This window comes from Ammospiza nelsoni, chromosome 13 (genome assembly GCF_027579445.1).
Source record: "Ammospiza nelsoni isolate bAmmNel1 chromosome 13, bAmmNel1.pri, whole genome shotgun sequence".
Taxonomy (NCBI): domain Eukaryota; kingdom Metazoa; phylum Chordata; class Aves; order Passeriformes; family Passerellidae; genus Ammospiza; species Ammospiza nelsoni.
In genome coordinates, this window is record NC_080645.1 from 20863071 (window position 1) to 20878702 (window position 15632).

The window sequence follows — 15632 nt, forward strand, 5'->3', positions numbered from 1 at the left end:
ACCTGGTGACCCCAATGTGCCGAGCAAAGACCTCCCAGGAGCTGCCTGTGGGGAGGAGGGGGCACTGAGAGGGGCAGAGCCCCGTGGGCAGGCACTGAGCACCCCCAGCCATGGCAGGAGGGGCTCTGTGCCCAGGGCACTGGCACCCAGCATGGCACAGGTGAGGTGGCACACGGCTGGCACACCCTGCAGAGCCTCAGCAGCCCCAGGATGGGTCACACACGGCACCAGCTGGAGGGTGCACAGGGAGCAGGGCTGGGGGTGGGTGGGTGAGGGTGGGCACGGGCACCCCCTACTCACAGCTGGGCCCCAGCAGCTGGTCCAGGGCGGGCAGCGTGTACAGGCAGATCTGGAAAACCAGGTGGGCGAGGAGGAAGAGGATGCTGATCCCCAGCAGAGCCTTGAGGATGCGGCTGCTGTGACCTGTGACACGGGCAAAGCTGTCACCCCCCAGCCAAGGACAGCGGGAACCCCAGCAGGGACCCTCAGCAAGAGCTGGGAAGGGAGAACAGCGCCCAGAGATGCCAGGGCTGTGCCCAGGGTCGGGATCCCAGCAGGGCTCTGCCCTCACCCAGCACAGCCCAAGAGCCAAAGGCCTGGGACCACCCTGGGGCGCAGCCAGCGTCCCCATCCCTGCTGGAACACCCTGTGGGAGGCCCCAGGGTCTCCATCCCTGCTGGAACACCCATGGGATGGCTCATGGGGTCCCCCCCTCCAAACCCCCCCACCACCTGGCTCTGCCCCCATTCCCAGCCGGCTCCCCGGGCCCTGTGCCCATTTTCCTGGCCAGGGGTGGGCTGGGCAGCGAGCCCACCACAGCTGTGAGCTTTCCCTCCTCTTGTTTTTTCCTGTAAATCCAGGCAAGGCTCTGGGCAGTGCCGGGATCCATGCAGGGCCGTGCAGCCCATGAAATATTCAGAGGGTGAAGCTTGGGTAAAGCTTTTATCTGTGGCCGTGCCAGGCGCTGGCGGTGGGCACAGAGCCGGGCACAGGGGGGCTGCGGGCACCTGCCCATGGGGTGGGGGTGACCCCTGAGGCCACCACACACCCCAGGCAGGGCGGAGGGGCTGCTCGCGGTGTGCCCACACAGCCCAGCCCTGAGGTTTTGGGTTAAAAAAGCTCCAAACCGGCCCTTGTGGAGCAGCAGGGCTATTAATAACCCCCCTGGGCTATAATTAACAGACAGAGGCTCCACACGGAGCCACTGCCCAGGCGGGGTGAAACCACAGCCAAGGTGCCCACGGGAGGGGGGGCAGCTCCCCTGTGCCCACTGTCCCCTGTGCCGTGCCCACCCCCTGTCCCCTGTGCCCACTGTCCCTTGTGTGTGCCCTGGGGTACCCTGTGCCACCCCCTGTGCCCCCTTACCTGTGGAAAAATGTGAGGAGGGCCCCGGGAACCAGGGCAGGAGCAGCAGGAAGAGCAGGTACACCAGGGACAGCACATTGTAGCGGAAAAGGCAGGCTGGGGACAAAGGGACAGGGTCAGTGACAGGGATGGGGCACAGGGGGGATCACAGGTGCACCCTCCCCACTGCGGGGATCCCCTAAAGAGGGGCACCCCGAAATGCCAGATAAGGGGGGCAAGCCCCAAAAAAGTGCCATCAGAAAGAGGGGCACAGGCAGAACATCAGGCTGTGCCACTCTGGGTGACAAGTAGAGGGGACACCAGAGGTCCCAGACACGTGGGGTGACAGGGGAAGAAGAGCCATGACAAAAACCTGCAGCGTTTCCACATCATCCCCACCAAACCAGGCTGAGCGGTGCAGGGACCCCCAGCCATGACCTCTGCAGGGCTGGCACAGCACCTGTCCCCTGTCCCCTGCCCTGCTCTGGGCGTGCCACCAGCCCAGCACCTTCCCCCTCACTTATTTTTAGCCCTAAATTACAGCTCGTCTGCAGGCACGAAACTACCGGAGGAGCCAGCGCCCTGCGGGGACAGACACGGGGACAGGGATGGGGACAGGGACGTGGGAAGGCACCTGCCACCCCGGCTGGGGACTCAGCGTTCCTGTCACCTGTGTGACAGTGACAGACACCAGCACATGCAGGGGCAGGGGCTGGGAGCAGCCAGGGCAGCACTGAGGGTGCAGGGATGGGCAGCACCACGGGGACAGCCCAGATCAGAGCCTGGGGACAGGGGACAAGCCTGGGACACCCCTGGGATCAGTGCCCAGGGACCTGGCACTGGCCTGGGACACCCCTGGGACACCCTGGGATCGGTGCCCAGCTGGGCACAGGGCAGTGAGCTTTGTCACCGTGCTGTCCCAGGAGCTGTCCCCATGCCCTGTGCTGCAGACCAGGGGGACACGTCCCACCAGCATGGGGGGTCCCTTTGGGAGAGCCCAGGGAGGGGACAGCCCCAGGGGACAGCTGTTTGTCACCCAGGGCAGGAGCCGCTCCCCTTGGCTCCACAGCCGTGAAGGAGGTGACAAAGGGGGTGGGTGACACGGAGGGTGACACAGGGGAGGTGACACAAGGGGGGGTTCAACTCTGACCCCGTGGCACCGGGGGGGGTGAGGGGGGCCCGGCCCGGTGCCAGGGCCGTGCTCAGCCCGGCCCGGCCCTTCCTGTGTTTACTTGGTTTCAATGGGACAGCACATCCTGGGGATGGGGACACACGGCACAGCCCCGGGGACAGCGGGGCACGGGGGGGGGACACGGCCCACAAGCAGCTCCGGTCCCCGCGCGTCCCCAGAGCGCAGCCCGGGCCGGGGACAGCGGCACTGCCACAGCCGCCACCTCCCCGCGGTGAGCCCGGGCCGGGCCGGGCCGCTGCCGAGGGCTCCTGGCTGTTCCTGGCTGGTTCGGCGCAGGATGATCTCATGGAGCAAACATTCCAGCCGAGAGGAGCCTTCCCGGCACGGGGGCGAGACGCTGCTGCTGCTGCTGCGGGAGCCGCGCAGGGCCACTGTCCCCTGTGCCACCACCCCTGTGCCACCGTCCCCTGTGCCACCGTCCCCGCGCCCACCGAGAGCCCCCGGCCCTGCCACGGCACCGAGGGCACGGCTGGCAGCTCCAATGAGAGCACGGATCACGCTGGGCACTGGGGGTACCCATCTGCCAACCCCAAAATTTGGTGCCACCAGGACCCTCTGCTTGGTGGCACCCCCTGCAGCCCCCAGGCACCACCGGGAGCGCTTGATGGCTTCCACCAGGACGGCAAGGAGGGCAAGAAGGTCACGACAGCCGGGTTTGGGGGCACCCCTGGGTTTGGGGACACCCCCGGGTTTGGGGACACCCCGGAGCCCGGCCTGGCACCCCCTTTCCCCGGGTGCAGCGGGCGTGCCGTGCCCGGTGCGTGGGTGCGCGGAGGGAACCGGTTCCCCGCAGTGCTGACAGCGGGAAAGTGCAGCGCAGGGAGGAAAAACCAGTTTGGCGTGTGGGGAGAGCAGAGCCCAGCAAAGCCGGGCAAAGCCGCCCTCCAGCAGCCACCTGGGGGTGGGCACAGCCCTGTGGCACCCACAGCCCCCTGCCCGTGCCCTGCCCTCACCAGCACACCCCGGCTGTGTGTGGGCACTCACCATGCCCCCTGAGCCAGGCACCCCAGACTGGCACCCCAATTGCTGCCCGCCCAGCCCGTGACCCCGGAGCAGCTCCCGGCATTAACGTGAAATATTAATGACATTAATGAGGTGGGAGGAGGCTCAATCACAGCGCCGGGGCTGCTCCACGCCAGCCCTAATTGAATCTCCCCGTGGGAGGGGATTGGGGTCACTGGGCACCGCTGGCAAAGGGGGCAGCCAGGAGGAGCGGGCACCGGCGCCTTTCCCTGGCACTGCGCTGGGAGGAGATTTGGGGTCTGGCACAGCCCCCTCCCTGCCCGCCAGGCACCATCCCACACCCAGGCAGCTTCCAGCATGGATCCATTCCCAGCTGAATGGGGAAAGGGGGATCCCAGACCCCCCAAAACCGGGCGAGCCCCACAGAGCAGCCCTGTGGCATCGCTCTGCATCCACACCATGCTCAGTACCTGCGGCCACTCAGGGTTAATCAGCAAAGCTCTTTAATTCCTGCCCTGCTCCCTCACACAGCCTGGCCCCAGCAGCAGGTAACGGGGCCAGGCACACCTGCCAAGCTGCCTGCCAGGTCACCAGCCCCAGGTGGGGACCCCAGGGACCCTGACAGGGTCCCCAAGGTGTCACTTTACTCCTAAGACTCGACTCTGCACCAGCTGGATGAAAACCAGAGGTAGGGTGAGGAACCCAGAGGCCTCATCCCAAAATCCCATCAGTGTTGTTTTCCCCGTCCCAAAATCCCGTCACTGGGGCTCTCCCTGTCCCCAGATGCCAGCAGCCCCACAGCCACAGCCCTTGGGCACGCAGACCCGGCCAGCAGCACATTCCCAGCCCCACTTTCCAGGAAAGAGCAGCCCCACCGGCTCACCCTCCACATCCTGTTTTTGTGGAAAGTTCATCCCGCCAGCTCCGACCCTGCCCCCGGGAATGCCGCAGGAGATGCCCCAGGAGGGCTCCGGGCCCGGTGCCAGCCTGGCAAAGCCCAGCTGGGAGCCAGGAGCTCGTGCCAGGGCACGGGGAGCTCAGGGGCCAAGTGTCACACACTGGCACATGCCAGGAGGGCACAGGGAGCTCAGGGGCCAAGCGTCACACACTGGCACATGCCAGGAGGGCACAGGGAGCTCAGGGGCCAAGTGTCACACACTGGCACATGCCAGGAGGGCACAGGGAGCTCAGGGGCCAAGTGTCACACACGGGCACATGCCAGGAGGGCACAGGGAGCTCAGGGGCCAAGTGTCACACACGGGCACATGCCAGGAGGGCACAGCCCGTGCCACAGGGCTCCTGGAGCTGCAGGCTCACACTGGGACACACGAGGACACATTCCCAGGGCCACCAGCATTCCCAGCGGGGCCGTGACCGTGGCTGCCACATGGCAGTGCCAGCTGTGCCCAAACCCTGCTGTCCTCACCCAAAGGGGACCCGCTGCACCCCTGGGGAGCCCCTCACGGTGTCCCCCACCTCAGTGGGGCTGTGGGGGCTCAGTCCTGGGCACCTGGTCCTGCACCTCCATCCCATCTCATCCTGCCATCCCCTCCCCCTGCCCGGGAGGAAGCAGCAGTTATTGCTCTTGGAGACAGCGGTGCCTCTGCTTTTCTTTTTTTATTTTTTTAAATAGTTTTTTTTTTCCTCCTCTATTCTATTTCCCTGGGTTTTATAAAAAGCACCTGACCGCAGCAGGCAGCAGCTGCAGCCCACGCTGGCACCCGGCTGGGCTCCAGCCCCGTGGCACCCCCAGGGACCCCCAAACACCCTGGGCAGGCAGGGGGGGCTGTGTGCCCACCCCAGGGGGCTCGGGGGGCACCGCAGCCCCAGGGGGAGGGGGCGCCACCCTCACCCATCACCCCTCCCCACGGATCACCATGGGCAGGACCGGCATTGGGAGCGCAGGGCAGGAATTAAAGGGTGCCCCCACAGCACCCCAGAATCCCAGCAGGAAGGACGGAGCCGAGGTGGGCACACAGCCCGGGGCTGTGCCAGCCGTGGGAAGCCGGGGCTGCCCCAGCCACGGGACCCGAGCCCTGCGGCCGCAGCGGCCCCGGGCTGGCCGGGAGCCCCGAGCAAACATCCTGCGGACGTTCGGGGAGAGCCAAGCTGCCCGGGAAGGAAGGGCCGAGCTGGGGGCAAACCCTCCCGGCCAGGTGCGGCGGCACCGGCCACACCCCCCGTGCCTCAGTTTCCCCCGCGGCTCCTGCGAGCCCCCCGGGCGCTGCTGAGTCACCCCCTCCGGGCAACGAGCGGGACGGAGTCACCGCCCAAGCGGGGCCCCAAATTCAAACACGCCACCCACGAGCTCCGCGGGGGCGGTGGGGACAGCAAGGCCACCAGTGTGTCCCCAGCTCTGGGGGAGCCGCGCTCCCCAGCACACCCCGTGCTGGAGCGGGGGCAGAGCCGAGCGAGCCGGCAGGATTTGGGGTAAATCGGCATCACTGGAGCAGCAGGGCCCCGCGGGAGGCTGGCCCGCAGGCCACGTGTCGCCCCGGGCACCCATGGGATGCCCCCGGCAGCTCCCGCGCCCCGGCCCGGGCAGCGCAGCCCCGGCTGGGCTGGGTTATAATTAACATGAACCTCCTGACATCCTGCGCGATGCTCTGAGTCACTCCCCGGCAAAGCAGAGGAAAAGCAGCTTTTTCAAGAGTCACCGACTTCCTCCGCCAGCGAGGCTGCGCCCGGAGCCAGCACCCCGAAACCCGACCCCGCTCCCCAAAACGCGGCTGGGAACGGGGCTGGCTCGGCCGGGCGCGCCTCCCTCGGCCGGCAGCGTGTCCCTCTCTGTCCAGGGGACAGTGTCCCAAAAGCCCTTCTAGGGCCACCCCAAAGCCACCCCAGAGCTCCGCGGGGCTCGGGCCCCCAGCACGGCCGGTGCGAGCGGCAAAGAGCCCGCACAAGGAGCCCGTCGAACAATCCTCGCTCTAAGGAGGATTTTCCTTTGCGTCTACGCAAACGCAGCGTCCCCGAAGAGGCTCCGGAGCAGGCGGGCTTCAAAGAGCCGATTCTTGTCCTGCGCGTCCCGGGACACGGGGATTTTCCAGGCCGGTGGCCAGCCGGTCGCCTCGGTGGGTGGCACAGCTGCCATCAAAGGCCGACAGTGCTGGCAACGGGCTGGCGGCAGCCTGGGCACCGCAGAGCCACGGGGGCACCGGATCCACCCGGGCACGGGGACGGGATGGGCACAGCCGCCCCCGGGCATCGCCCACCCGGCCGGAGCGAGCTCCTCGCCCCCAGCAGCACAGCGGCGGCGGCTGTGACCCAACCGGGCCACCTGCACCCGGACAGCTGCGGGGACAGGGGGGACACGCACGCACCGTCCCGCCCGCGGAAAGCGGCAGCGCTGCCCGCCGGCCGCTCGGTCACGGGCGGAGCCGCGGGGTCGCGGGTGATCCCCGCGGAGGGAGGGACCGCCCGTCCCGGCTCCGGGATCGCAGCCCCGGTTCCCGCTCGCCTCCGGTTTCCCGGAGCTCCCCGGCGCTCCCCGCCCCACGTGCCGGGACAGCCCCGCGCCCGCAGCCACCGGCGAGCGGCGGCAGCCCCGAGGCACGCTCCCCGTGGCGGGGGATCCCCGCACTCACCGGCCAGCAGGGCGAGCGGCAGCAGCAGCCAGTAGAGCCCCTGGCAGAGCCCCCGGCGCTTCATCCCGCCCGGCCGCCGCGGCGGGGGGGCCCGGCCCGAGCCGCTCCGAGCCGTTCCGCCCCGCCGGGGCTGGGCAGGCCCCGGTGCCGACGCCGCTGCCCGGTCCCGCGGCGCTCCGAGGCGCTGCCCCCGCCCCGCGCCCGCCGCTTTATAAAGCGGCACCGCCCGCCCCCCACCCGCGGGGCCGGCGCGGCCCCAGCGCCTCCCGCCGGCACCGCGCCCGCCGCTCCCGCCGCTCACACGGGCTGGCCGGGCTGGCCGGGCTCTGCGCGGGCCCCGCAGCCCCTCGGGCTCCGCTTTTTGCCGTCGGGAAAAAAAAATACCGACTAGAAAAAAAAAAAAAAAAAGGGAAAAAAGGAAAGAAAGATAAGCAGATGTGCTTCGTGGTTTTTTTTTGTCCGAAAATGAAATGAAGAAGTCAGAATTTGTTTTTGTTGAATGTTTGTTGTTGATACCAGGGCTCAGAGCTGCTGCGTGGAGTGGGGAGCTCGGGAGGGGTTCATATGCAGCCCTGGAGCTGGGTCATGATCCCTGGCACTGGGGAATCATTCTGTGTTCCTGGAGCTGGATCCATGATCCCTGACACCAAGGAATCATTCTGTGTTCCTGGAGCTGGGTCCATGATCCCTGGCACTGGGGAATCATTCTGTGTCCCTGGAGCTGGGTGCTGTGTCCCTGGCACCAGGGAATCATCCCATATTCCTGGAGCTGGACCCCCAGTCCCACATTCCCAGAGCTCGGTGCCCGCTGCAGAGCCAGATGCAGACCCACACCCCCATGGAACTGGGAGCCCAGGTCACATCTGGAGCTGGGCTGTCCCAGTCCCAAATCCCACCCCAGATCCCGGTGGGAAGGTGCCAGGCACAGCTGGTGGCACGGGCAGTGTGGCTGGTGACACCTGGCAGTGCTGGTAACCACCAGCCTGCAACAGGAACCACCGGCCCATGAAATTCTCCACATTCCTTGGCTCCCCTGAGCTTGTTTTCCCAACACGGTTCATAAACTGGCATCCAGCTGGCACACTGCCACACTGCTCCCCACTCTCCTCTGGGCTCCCTCCAGAGTTCCAGGGCCTCTCCTCCCCACCCCAAATGTGCCCAAGCCCCATCCAGGCACGCCTGCCCACCCAGAACCCCCAAAGCAGGATGGGTCTGATGGCTCCCAGTGTGTGATCCATGGGATCAGTGGGCACAGGATGGGTCTGATGGCTCCCAGTGTGTGATCCATGGGATCAGTGGGCACAGGATGGGTCTGATGGCTCCCAGTGTGTGATCCATGGGATCAGTGGGCACAGGATGGGTCTGATGGCTCCCAGTGTGTGATCCATGGGATCAGTGGGCACAGGATGGGCCTGATGGCTCCATACTGTGTGGAACCCTGGGATCAGTGGGCACAGGATGGGTCTGATGGCTCCCAGTGTGTGATCCATGGGATCAGTGGGCACAGGATGGGTCTGATGGCTCCCAGTGTGTGATCCATGGGATCAGTGGGCACAGGATGGGCCTGATGGCTCCATACTGTGTGGAACCCTGGGATCAGTGGGCACAGGATGGGTCTGATGGCTCCCAGTGTGTGGATCCCTGGGATCAGTGGGCACAGGATGGGTCTGATGGCTCCCAGTGTGTGATCCATGGGATCAGTGGGCACAGGATGGGTCTGATGGCTCCCAGTGTGTGGATCCCTGGGATCAGTGGGCACAGGATGGGCCTGATGGCTCCATACTGTGTGGAACCCTGGGATCAGTGGGCACAGCCCCTCGTGGCACCATCCTTATCACGGGGACTCAGCTGCACCCACCCTCAGCACTGGGATCTGGAGGGAGCTGCTCGTGTAAATGAAACCCTGCGCATCACAAAGATGAAGTTCAGCACTAACACGGTGTCTGGAGATGGGAATTACCCCTGCCCACCCCCACCAGCAGGGATCCAGGAAAGGGCGGTGCAGCACCCGCAGCAGCCCTGAGCACGCACAGCCAGGCAGGGAATGGAGGCAGTGGAAGCAAATGGGCACCGGAATGGCACCCCAGAGCCCTGCCCTGCCCGCCTGGATCCGGCCCTGCTGCTCTTTGCCAGCCTCGCTCGGGTTTTACGAGGGATGGGGGAGACACGTGAGGCTCCGTAAAGTGCTGTGGGCACGGCCTGAGTGCCTGGTCCGGCAGCGATGGGCCAGAGGCTGCTCCCAGCTCCGGGCACTGCCAACAGCACAGGGCAGGGAATGGCGGGCAGGGGGCAATGCAGGTGCCCCACAGCTCCTCGTTCCCATGGCTGCGCCCTGGAGGGTCCCCATGGAGCTCCAAGTCAGGGCTTGGCCTCGTGAGCACTGGGGAGAGCAGATCAGGGATGACCACCAGCACCATTCCAATGGAAATTCCCAGATTTTACCCCACTGAGCCCAACCTGGAGTGGGCAACCTCCATCCCTGCCCATGGTGCATCAACTGGTTCCTGACCCAGCAAGGCCAGAGCCCCTCGTCCCCCGGAGCAGTCCCGGCCCCCCGGAGCTGTCCCGGCCCCCCCGGACCCCCACGTGCAGCACGGCTCCGAGGGGTGCGGCCCCTTTAAGAGCCGAGTGGCGCCAAACCCGCCTCACGTGACCGCTGCCCGCCCCCCGGTGGGCGGGGCCTCGGCGCGCGGGCTCCCGCCAAGAGAGAAGCGCGCGGGACCGACCCCACGTGTTCCTGGGAGCGGGACCGGGACCGGGATCGGAACCGGGACCGCGGCCATGGCCCAGCTCCGCCTCACCGACTTCTTCGGCCAGACCAAAGGGACCACCGGAGCCCCGGCCAAGCGCAGCGGCGGCCGCCCGCTCAAGGCCGCCCTCGCCGGTGCCCCGGTGCACCGGGAGGAGGAGGATGGTGTCCCGGCGGGGCTCAGCGGGCGCTCGCTGCCGCTGCCCGGCTCGCCGCGCACCCCGGCCCGCGGGGGCTCCCCGGCGCTGCGGGGCCTGGCGGGCAGGAAACGGAACCGGCGGGAGATGGAAGCGGGGTCGCCGCTCGGGGCCCGGTTCGGGGAACCGAGCGGGAAGTCGGCGCGGAAGAGGCTGGAGCTGCCCCCGGATGCGGAGCCGGGGTCTCCGGGAGCGGTAGGGACATGGAGGGGTCGGGGATGCGCCGCTTCCTCGGGGATGCGGCCCTGCAATGGGGTGGGGGAGGATAAGGGGCGGGGGAGCGGATGGGTGCGTGTGGAACCAAAAAACAACAACCCCGCAAGCGTTCCACCCCTTTTCCCCGTGCAGGACCCTCCAAACTCGCCTCCCCTTCTCCTGATTCTCAATCCCCCCTCACCCGGACTGACCCCGGCCCCAAGCGCGCGAACCCCAAAACTCGCCCCCTTCAGCCCCTCTGCCCCTATTGCAAACCCCTCCATGGCTCCCCTTCCCCATGCAGGACTTTGGGGGGCACAGGGGAAGGGGCGCCGGGCGGGTGGGTTCCCCGGACAGTCCCTAAGGACCCCGGACAGTCCCTAACTCTCCTCTCTCTTGCAGGCCACCAGCTCCTCGCCTCTGGCCACTCCTCGACCCCCGACACCGCTGTCACAGGACCCGGCCGTGTCCCCCCCGGCCAGCAGCAGCGGCTCCCCGGGCCGTGGGCAGGACACGGGGACAGAGCCCGGCCCAGGATCCCCGGGACCGGCCCGGCGCCTGCAGCGGGTACGGGCTGATCCCGGCTCCGCTCCCGGCTCTGCGGATTCGGTGCCGCCTGTCCCGCTCTGACCCTGTGTCCCCTCCCTGCCCAGGAGGACGTGGCCGAGCTGCAGGGCCGCCTGCAGAGGATGAAGGTGATGAAGGTGCCGGGCCAGGTCCCCTCTGTCCCCAGCGGGACCAGCAGTGACCTGCGGAGCCGCCTGGAGCGGGTGCGGCAGCTGGAGCAGCGCGTCCGGCAGAGGAGAGCGGCCACCGGGGCTGGGGACACCAAGGACACTGGGGTGGCAGCTCCAGAGGGAGAGACCGGGTGAGGAGCAGCTGCAGGGGCGATTTGAGGGGGCTGCCACTGCCCTGAAGTGGTTTTGTGAGGGTTTGAGGGCTGTGGGGGCTCTGAGTGGTGTGACACGGATGCCACAGGTGACGTGACCCCGATACCGACCCAGAGAAGGGCTTTGGGGTGGGGTGGGAGGTGGGCACGGGGTCAGCAGCAGGGCCCTGACCCCGTGCTGTCCCTCCCCACAGGCAGAAGCTCCCGGCGTACCAGCGGTTCCACACGCTGGCCCAGGAGCTGCCCCCGGGGCTGACGCTGCCCTACAAGTTCCGGGTGCTGGCAGAGATGTTCCGCAGCGTGGACACCATCGCCGGGATGCTCTTCAACCGCGCCGAGACCGTCACCTTCGCCAAGGTCAAGCAGGGCGTGCAGGACATGATGCGCAGGTGAGCTGGCCCCTTTCGGGGTCCCAGCAGCCCCTTTCGGGGTCCCAGCAGCCCCTTTCGGGGGTCCCAGCTGCAGCTCTGGGCGTCCCCAACCCCCGTGGTGCTGTCACAGGCAGTTTGAAGAGCAGCACCTGGGGCAGATCAAGGCTGTGTATCCCAGCTCGTACCGGCTGCGCCAGGAGAAGAACGTCCCCACCTTCGGCAGCGGTGGGAAGAAGAAGTCTGAGTATCAGCTCACGCTGGAGCCAGTCCTGGGGGAAGGTATGGATGGTTTTGGGGTACTCTCAATCCTGCCTGATCCCTGAATCCATAGGGATGCTCTGCTTGGTCTGTTAATTTGACCCCCTGAGCGTACTGGAAGTGGGAAACAGGTTTGGGACAGGAGGGAGAACGTCCAGGCAGCGACTCAGCTCCGTGGCAGGGCTGTGATCCTGTCCTGCCGTGGTTTGTGCCCTGCTGGGGCGTGCGGGTGACACTCGTGTCCCTCCTGGCAGAGGAGAAGGTGGATGGGCGCCCGCACCTGTCGGCGTCGCGGCTGCTGGAGCGCAGGAGGGAATTCCACCGCAACCTGGTCAACATCGTCAGGGAGCACCACAAGGTGAGGGGCACCTGGCACCCCCTGCTCTGGCCTCTGGGGCTGTGCCTGGTGCCATCCAGGCTGAAGGACACGGAGATTCCTCTTGGAGCTGGGCTCTGAATCCGCTCCCTGTGTCACCAAGCTGTGCTGGGAGCGCAGGGCAGCGGCTGCCTCTCCATCCTGGTGCCATGACACAGCTCTCACCCTTCTCAGGCATTCCTGGCTGCCCTCAGCCCTCCCATGGTGGTGCCAGAGGAGAAGCTGACCCGGTGGCATCCCCGTTTCAACGTGGACGAGGTGCCGGACATCAGCCCCGCGGAGCTGCCGCGGCCGCCGCAGGAGGAGAGGCTGAGCACGGCCCAGGAGGTGCTGAGCACGGCCCGGGGCATGCTGAGCCCCAAGGTGAGCCAGGGCACCCTGTCTGTGCCACCTCTGGGAAGGTGTGGGTGGCTTCCCACTGCCAGAGGGCAGGGATGGATGAGATATTGGGAAAGAATTGTTCCCTGTGAGATGGGCAGGCCCTGGCACAGGTGCCCAGAGAAGCTGTGGCTGCTCCTGGATCCCTGGCAGTGCCCAAGGCCAGGCTGGACATTGGGGCTTGGAGCAACCTGGGCTAGTGGAAGATGCCCCTGCCATGGGGACTGCAAATGAGAACTTCCAAGTTCTTTCTCACCCAGAACATTCCATGATTCCATGAAGCACTCCAAGCTCCTCTGTGCAGGCAGGATGGATCAGGATCACTGGGCTGGGCTGCCGGGTGACAGCGGGGGCGGCAGAGGGGAAACTTCTCCTTCCTCCAGCCTGAACTGTAACCCAACTCCTCCTCCCTCTTCCACATGAGCAGATGGAAAAAGCTCTTGCCAACCTGGCCCTCAGAACGGCCGAATCCAGCGCGGGGGAGCCGGCACTTTCCAAAGCCCCAACCCCTGCCAGCACCTCCAGTGCGCTCAGAGGGGTGTCCCAGGGGCTGCTGGAGCGGGTGAGTCACCGTGCTGGGCCTCACAGGGGGCTGGGGGCACTCCCTGTGCCCATCCCCTCTGCTGGGGGTGCTGCCCGTGCTCAGGGTGGGGGTCCCAGGGGCTGCTGGAGCGGGTGAGTCACTCTGTGCCAGGGCTGGGGGTGTGGCCGTGCTCAGGTGTCCCCGTTTCAGGTGCGGGCGAAGGAGGCGGCACGGCTGGCGGCGCTGCTGACGCGGGACGCGGGGCAGGAGCAGCGGGCGGCGCGGCTGGCGCGGCTGCCGGCCCTGGCGCGCCTCCTGCGCGGCGCCTTCGTGGCCGAGAAGAAGGCGGCGCTCAGCATGGAGCTGCTCTGCGCCCGCCTGGCCGACAGCTGCCCCGAGCTGGTGGCGCCAGGTAGGGAGGGATTTTGGGGGGTCTCTCTGTGGGAGGAAGGCGATGCACAGAGCTGAGCGCTGACCCCGCTGCTCCCCGCTGCAGGTGAGATGGAGAAACACGTGCGGCTCTTCGCCGAGCTCCTGCCAGACTGGGTGGGCATCCACAACCTCAGGACGGACGTCTACGTCAAGCTGGACAAAGAGAAGGACCTGGGCCTCGTCACTGAGAGGCTCAACAAGGCGGCCAAGGAGGCTGGAGCCCTCTGAGCCCCCCTCAGGGTTGGGGTTTTTCTGTGCAATCTCCTCGAATGTAGCAAATCCCGACAGCTCTGGGTTCTGGGCTGGGCTGGAGGGAGGCTCGTCCTCGGGTGTCTGAGGAAGGGCAAAATGCCTTAATTTAACTGATCCTGTGGTGGGAGCTGTGAGGAATGTAGGTCCCCTAGTCCTGGAGCAATCCTGGGGTGGTGATGAAAGCAACCCTAACCTGAGGAACCTTTTCTTCTCCCTTTCCCGGTTCTCCTGAAGGTCCAATTTCAGAGGTTTCTTCCATTAACTGGGTCCTGGTGGGGTGAAGGCAGAGCAGGGCAGGCTGAGAGGGTGACAGGCAGGAAGGAGTGAGAGAAAAAGTCACAAATTGATGTTTCTGGAGCTTTGGGCCTCGTTCTGTTTTTAAGGGAGGGAAAACGCATCTTCCAGTCCTCACTGGAAACAACTGCAGGACTTGTCAAAACACATTTGTATTAAATGTTTTAAATATAGCTGACTTGTGTTAACCCAGTGCTCTTCCTCGCTGCCTGTCTCGTGGTTCTCCATGGCAATTGGCGCCGGCAAGGGCTGGCTCCCCATCCAGCTCCTGGAGAAAAACTCACTGGAAAAAGTGAGCGTGGGCTTGCAGGGAGCTGAATGCAGCTTTTGTGGATGGGGCTGGGGGAGCAGCTGCTGCAGGACAGGGGCAGGCAGGGCTGACGGGGATCCAGGGTTTGCTTTTCCCAGGGGAAATCCCAGGCCACTCAGGCTGAAGTGGCTTGGCAAGAGGGACAAAGAGGGTGAGGATGGCACAGAGGTGCTGGGCTGGCACCGTGCGCAGGTTGGGGTGGGAGCTGCCCAGGGGCAGGGCAGGCACAGCTCACAGTGCTCCCCAAGGTAGGCTGGGGACACCAGGGAGCTGCAGGGAAAGGGGGCTCCCTCATCCTCTCATGCCATGCTGGAGTCTGGCAGATCCCACAGCACTTCCTGAGGGAGCAAGAGGCCTTCCTCCTCCTCCTCCTCCTCCTCCGCCTCCTCCAGGCCCGTGCTTGCCTGTGCAGGAGCGTGCCCATTTTCCAGAGAGGAGGAACAGGGATTAAACCCAGCCCAGGGTTTGGGTGTGAGGCTGGGGGCTCCTGAGGCAGGCTGGGCTCTCAGCCACGCTCAGGGACCTCACTGAGGTGGGAAGGAGCTGGATTGCAGCAGCTGGAGTGGAGCAGGACTGGAAAGGAGCTGGAATCAGCAGCCAGGCTCACATCCCAGGAGAGCTCCTGGCGAGCTCCCGTTCTGCTCCTCGGGGTAAAACCCCTCTGCTCCTTGGGATAAAACCCCTCTGCTCCTCGGGGTAAAACCCCTCTGCTCCTTGGGATAAAACCCTTCTCCCACCTGGCAGCCGCCCCTGCCCAGCCTGGTCTGTCCAAGCAGATGACATCAGGGGCTGCTGGCAGGGCCAAGGCAGTGTCCCCACGTTCCCTGATGTCACCTGCTGGCACGGGCAGGGCTGACGCTGCTTCCCCAGCACGCAGCTGCTTTCCATGGCTCTCGGGGCTGGAATTGATTTTCCCTCCTCCTCCTCCCCCGCAGTAGGGAGCTGTGAGGTGCTGCCTGCCCTGGCTCCCCTGGGGCAGCCTGGTCACCAGGGAATTGTGTTCCTCAGTGCAAACCGAGCAGTGCTGAAGGGGTTTTTCAGGAAAAGGGGATGAAAATAGCTGGAATGCTCCTTCCAAGTGGATGGGCTGGCTGGGAGGTGGCCCCAGGTGCTGGGTGGGGAAGGGGAGCTGAGCTCACCAAGCCTCTGCAGCCAGAGGTGGGTGCAAAGCAAAGCAAAGGCACCTGAATGCTCCCTGGGAAACAATTCCAAGCATTTGGGAGACAAGGGAGAGCTCACAGCACAGCCCTGCCCCACTGACCAGCTGAGACACTGCCAAGGGTCATTCACGGCTTCAGCCACTGCAACAACAGCTCTGAGACAGC

General features: G+C 66.0%; 2 protein-coding genes across 2 annotated transcripts in view; one reads left to right on the plus strand and one right to left on the minus strand.

Annotated features, from left to right (window-relative positions):
* PIEZO1 (piezo type mechanosensitive ion channel component 1) overlaps positions 1 to 7239 on the minus strand; it is a 25058-nt gene extending 17819 nt beyond the window's left edge. The window contains exons 1-4 of the mRNA XM_059481478.1: positions 7084 to 7239; positions 1366 to 1461; positions 301 to 423; positions 3 to 45 (exon numbers count right to left, since the gene is read on the minus strand). Of these exons, the coding sequence (XP_059337461.1) occupies positions 3 to 45; positions 301 to 423; positions 1366 to 1461; positions 7084 to 7147 (326 nt within the window). The 5' untranslated portion in view covers positions 7148 to 7239. The remainder of the gene's footprint in view (positions 1 to 2; positions 46 to 300; positions 424 to 1365; positions 1462 to 7083) is intronic.
* A 2589-nt stretch (positions 7240 to 9828) lies between these two features.
* Positions 9829 to 14186, plus strand: CDT1 (chromatin licensing and DNA replication factor 1). The gene is made up of 10 exons (XM_059481553.1): positions 9829 to 10224; positions 10627 to 10791; positions 10878 to 11092; positions 11308 to 11502; positions 11615 to 11763; positions 11997 to 12100; positions 12293 to 12481; positions 12924 to 13058; positions 13230 to 13431; positions 13516 to 14186. The coding sequence occupies exons 1-10, from the start codon at positions 9865 to 9867 to the stop codon at positions 13677 to 13679; spliced, it is 1878 nt and encodes a 625-aa protein (XP_059337536.1). The 5' UTR covers positions 9829 to 9864; the 3' UTR covers positions 13680 to 14186.
* Positions 14187 to 15632: the final 1446 nt, after the last annotated feature.

Coding starts and splice junctions, on each gene's coding strand:
- CDT1 (XM_059481553.1), top strand. CDS start 9,865: ATGGCCCAGCTCCGCCTCACCGACTTCTTCGGCCAGACCAAAGGGACC. Junction 11,764..11,996: donor GGAGCCAGTCCTGGGGGAAG/GTATGGATGGTT, acceptor CCCTCCTGGCAG/AGGAGAAGGTGGATGGGCGC. Junction 12,101..12,292: donor TCGTCAGGGAGCACCACAAG/GTGAGGGGCACC, acceptor CACCCTTCTCAG/GCATTCCTGGCTGCCCTCAG.